The sequence below is a fragment of the Lathyrus oleraceus genome, chromosome 6 (genome assembly GCF_024323335.1).
Source record: "Lathyrus oleraceus cultivar Zhongwan6 chromosome 6, CAAS_Psat_ZW6_1.0, whole genome shotgun sequence".
NCBI classification, from domain to species: domain Eukaryota; kingdom Viridiplantae; phylum Streptophyta; class Magnoliopsida; order Fabales; family Fabaceae; genus Lathyrus; species Lathyrus oleraceus.
This window is the reverse complement of record NC_066584.1, coordinates 480,431,725-480,437,031: the sequence shown is the minus strand read 5'-3', so window position 1 is coordinate 480,437,031 and position 5,307 is coordinate 480,431,725. Positions and strand designations below refer to the sequence as shown.

Sequence of the window (5,307 nt, the reverse complement as noted above, 5' to 3'; positions counted from 1 at the left end):
GTACGACGCACTCTGAAGCTCTCCTCATCAAACTTCCTGGATGGCATCTTTAAGCCCATCTTCATCAAGACTAATTGTTGATTAACAAGTGAAAATTTTGGGGCATTCTAAGTGTTCAATAATCTTCCACCTCCAGACCACGAATGGCATACATACCATCCTAATTCTCTCGGTTCAAGAAAATTGAACAGGGGCAGCTGTCATACCCCAAAATTTACCCGTTAATTTTGCAAGACATTTTGTAAGGCACCCCAACTTATTTTCCAAGGCATTGACCTTAAAGGAACCAAGACCCAGCTCACAGATGGCCAAATCCAGAAAATGGCCCAAACTGGCATGCTCGCTAGGCGAGCAACTCCTTCGCCTAGCGAACCTTTCTCTACGCCACTCGCCTAGCGAAGCTTGCGAATACCAGAAAATTCTGGGCTTCATTCTGAGCCCATTAGGTCACAAAAAACTATTATAAATACCAAGGACTTCATTCAGAAAGAGGGGGAACGAAAACGGAACGAAAACGGGAGATAGAAAGAAGGCACAGCAAACCCTGGAGGCTAACCCAGAGAATTTAGAGCAACCCTAAAGGAAACCCTGAAGGAAACTCATCTGCACCGAGGTTACCTCTGCCCAACTCAATCCGCCGCCCAACTCAATCCGACTTGCCAATTCAAGATTGCAATTCAATTGCAAACAGGTTTGCATTACTATTACCGCCTTATGTTATAATTTACATGTGATATTATAATTGAATTCATAAATATATTTGAGGCTTTGCATGTGAATTGAAGTGTGCATGAATATCTTGAATGTTTAACCATGCAATCTCTGTAATGGATGCCATAGGGTGTGAAGCTTGCTGAAATTGTACTGTTATCAAAACCAGAATCCGCAGCCGCTCGCTAGCCCATCGCTAAGCGAGCATGTAGCGAGCGTTCGCTAAGCCTTCGCTAGGCGAGGCAGGAGCGAACGTGACAGTCGCTGATTTTTTCTGTTTTGTTCTATGTTTATCGGATCTGTTTTATTCTATGATTTTTCTGTTCTGTTCTATTCTGTCCTACCGCTGTGTTCCTTTTGTTTGGTGCAATTCTCGATTGCACCCTGATTTGGTATTCTGACCTGTTTGCTGAGTTTTGTAAGGGTTCACATACTCCCGAAGAAGGTAGCTTGTTAGGTATTCCACTTTATTTGTGGGATACCCATGTGGAGATTCATCCTATTTACTTAATTGATTTTAATGTGGAGATTCATCCTATTTACTTAATTGATTTTAATGTGGAGATTCATCTTAATTGCTTAATTGATTATAATATGGACCTAATTACCTAATTGATTACAACTACCTAATTGATTGTAAAATATTGCCTTTGAATATGGGATCTTGGACCTCTCTTTGTTGCCTTACGATATTGCGGTATTACGGTCATGTCCCGCGAATGTGGGGATACACTTAGCAAAGACCCTTCGATTAAATCATCATGTCCCTATAAGATAAATCATAGTCCCTCGGATGTTGCCTTCGAATATATGATTTTGTCCCTCGATGTCCCGTCGTTGTAGCCTACGGTTAAATGATGATCGTCCCTTCGAATGCTAAGGTATCCTTACAAATGTCGCCTTCAATGACCAAACGATGACCCTACGATGTCCCTTTACATCCAAAGGGATAAGACTACTTACTTCTCAATAGTAAGGACAGTTTTACCCTCATAAGGATAGGAAATGCCCATAAAGACCTTGGGTGGGTATAACTCTTAATTGCTGACTCACAACCTAAAACATTTTTCATACATCACACTTTGCAAATACTAGAAAATCACCACTTGGTATACATTCGCACTAGAATCATTGCCAAGTTATATTTTTCTAAACCGCTTTCAAAATTAAACGAGATAAATACTTTGTATACATTCACACAAGAATCATTACAAAGTTAAACTCTCTTTTCAAAACATTTTTTAGCAATTCACAAACACTTTTTCAGACAAACATAAGTGATCAAGCAATTAAGAGCCCATGGATAACCATGGATACAAAGGGTGCTGACACCTTCCCTTTGTATAATGTACCTCCCGAATCCAAAATCTAATTAAGGTCTTTCCTGTTCTTTTCCACCTTTCCTTATGGGATAAAAGAAAAGTCGGTGGCGACTCTTACTGTCCGCGACATTTGCTTTCCAAAGCAAAACACACAAAGTCAGTTCACCGTATGACAAGATGCAATAAGCATATTGATGTAGGCAATATGGATGAGTGGTGTCAAGATGCGTGGCATTGGTGTGCTCATCTAAATATAAAAGATATTTTATCCTATAGGCGAGATAATAATTTTTTTTGATATAATCAAATATACAATATCGCATATATCGCGTAAATTGTCTATGTTCTGATTTCGATTTTCAAATAACAATATTGTCCACAAATTTTCTTAACCCTTGGCAGTTTGAATTTATTCGCTTACCTTCTTTTTAGTCTTTTAAAGTATGTGCAACACTCATTACTCAAACCAGTTACTACATTGTAGAGGAAAAAGCTGAGTAAATAAATATTCTCAAATTTTACCAAAACATAAATAATGGTAACTGTTCTAGAAAAATTGATTAACCACTAACATTGGGAGTAGTAGATTCACTTTCCCATTTCTCAGTCAATGACTTTGGTGAAGTTGATCCTTCTTGCATCTTATTGATAGAAGTTCCAACTATTGGTGAATTTACTTCTTCAGACTGCGAGCACCCAGCATAATCATGTACTCTCTCTAGATGATCAAACTCAAAATTCCCACCATCAATTTTCTTGAGTTCTTGCAGAACTTGATCCATGGAAGGTCTTAATTCCATGTCTCCAAGCACACACTGAAAAGCCAATTCAGCCACTGAATTTACCATCCTTTTAACTTCACTATCTGATTCAAACCCAAGTGATGGATCAACCAGCTCCCCAATTGCACCATTTCTTATCTTCCTAGCTGCTAAATTTGCCAAGTTAGTTTCCTCTCCTTCCCTAGAGAAATCAATTGCTGTCATAGACGATATTAGCTCGATGAGCACAACGCCAAAACTATAGACATCACTCTTCACCGAGAGCTTGTAGAGTTGGAAATATTCAGGGTCAAGGTAACCCGGACTTCCTTGTGGACCTGTAGTAACATGGCTGACATTGTTCGGGAACAACCTCGATAGTCCAAAATCTGCTAGCTTAACAGAAAAGTTTATGTCAAGTAGAATGTTATTGGTTTTGACATCACGGTGAATGATATCGGAAGCATGTAGATAAGCCAATGCAGAAGCAGTTTCTATTGCAATTTGCATTCGAATAGGCCATGTCAGCAAACCGGCCCTAGCTAAATCACCATGGAGATGGTTAGCGACGGTTCCATTTGGAATGTATTCATATACAAGGAGTAAATCACGGCTGTAACGTGAAGTGCAGCCATAGAGGGACACTAGATTCCTGTGGTGCAGGCGAGCAAGTACTTCGATTTCATTCACAAACTGTTCTACTCTCCTGTAATTGTGCTCAAATAAGTGTTTGACAGCAACTTCCCTTCCATCTTTGATTTTCCCTGGTTTTCAAATAAGTAAATCAGTAACATTGAATTCTGAATTATATTATATAGGCCTTGTTCGGATAAACCGTCTAAATATGCGCTTATCATATAAGTGCTTATCCTGTAAGATTAAATAAACTCAAATTGTTTCTATATATACTATAAGCCATTTTTATATAAGTGCTTACCATAGTAAACAGTGCCAAAACCTCCATCTCCTAGCTTTCTACTGCGGTCAAAATTGTTTGTTGCTTGTCGAAGCTCTTCATACGAGAAGACAGATACCCCGAAGAAGAGCTTGTTTGACTCCATTTCACGATTTGGATGGAAATCAGCAGAAACGTTGTTGCTTGCTTGGCCATTTTTCCGTTTGAAGTACCATAATGTGAAGAACAATCCAACTATGATGATGATGCATGGTCCAACAACTCCTATAACATTTCAGTGTAACAACTTTTAGTCTCACAATTAACAGAAACTTGCATTTTCATGTTTTATCTTTTTGCACAAATTTGTAATGTTTGGAAGGACAAACTAGTTATATTGAGCATTAAAATATGCACATCACCTAAAATAAAATGTAGCTTCAAAGTTGAACTTCTACCCTTCCTGCATGATAATTCAAGTAGAAAGTAGTTAGCAAATTTCTTACGATCCAAGAAACGTCTTAACAGTTTCTAGAAATTTTGTGAATGCATTACCCTGCGCAATAAATTTGTCCGTTGTTGCGAGCACGACAATGACCTTTTGTATCACGGTGACACCTTTCACAGTAACCTGAAGGTTGAAACTGATAGGTAATTTCACGAGCTAATAACGGATACGGGTTACCAGAAAGTGCAAAGCCTAAATCAATGACAGGAAGATGAAACAACGAACACGTCGTGAAAGAGCGGTTAGACTCACCATCGGATATCGAATCGCCGAAATAAAAATCATAGTTCGGACAAGAACTATTTTTGAAGAAATTACTTGGAGGATCGGTGACTAGTTTTATGGTACGGTTGCATTTGAAAGCAGTTATATTGTCTTTGATATAAAAAGTTCCGAAAAAAGAGGGAGGAGGGAGGGTAATGTTAACATAGTTGTAGACTTCACAAGCATTTTTCATCAAAAGGTTGGTGAAATTCTGGTCAATAATGGAAATAGGGTTACCCCTGGACCAGCTATTATCAATTTTTGTAACTTGAAAGTGTGTTCCTCCTTTGGTTAATTGAATAGTCTTGATTGCAGTTTTGTTAACATCATCACAACCTTGAATTGGCAATGCACCACAGTTTGGGAAACTAACCTTGGTAAAAGGGTAGCCAATAGAACCAAGATTTCCACAATCAAATGAGACTGGACAACCATTACTGTGTCCATTTCCTTTGCTAGTTAAGATAAGTAACAGTAGTAGAGTTAAATGAGAGAACATAAGGAACCTATGATTATGATGTACTGCTACTACATTAACTGAAGGCATGCAATTGTGTTTCATAATTTGTTTCATACATGTTAACTTGCACTTGCATAAATTAATATATCATTTTAAACCAAATGACACGGTAGTTGACTAGGAAATTACTACTATACAAGTCTTATGAATCCAACTCAGTCACCGACGCCGATGACTTTGCGGATATAATTGACCACCATTTATTTCAAATCCACTTATTACTAAAGTTCTTAGAAGAGTAAAACACGTTATATTCTCCCCGTTTGACATTTCTAAAGACCACATTCTCAACAAAAATGATTGTCTTTGCTTCAAAATCAAAGCAC

At 38.1% G+C, this 5,307-nt stretch overlaps 1 protein-coding gene across 2 annotated transcripts; it reads right to left on the bottom strand.

Moving 5' to 3' along the window:
* Positions 1-2,458: 2,458 nt before the first annotated feature.
* On the bottom strand, positions 2,459-5,059 carry LOC127098520 (LEAF RUST 10 DISEASE-RESISTANCE LOCUS RECEPTOR-LIKE PROTEIN KINASE-like 1.1). Of its 2 annotated transcripts, XM_051037135.1 has the most exons (5): positions 4,450-5,059; positions 4,245-4,320; positions 4,112-4,152; positions 3,732-3,974; positions 2,459-3,558 (listed from the first exon to the last, which is right to left on the bottom strand). In XM_051037135.1, exons 1-5 carry the CDS (start codon positions 5,033-5,035, stop codon positions 2,594-2,596), a joined length of 1,911 nt encoding a protein of 636 aa, XP_050893092.1. In that variant the 5' UTR covers positions 5,036-5,059; the 3' UTR covers positions 2,459-2,593. The 2 variants fall into 2 exon arrangements, with proteins under 2 accessions (XP_050893092.1, XP_050893091.1); XM_051037134.1 differs by having other exon boundaries at positions 4,245-5,059.
* Positions 5,060-5,307: the final 248 nt, after the last annotated feature.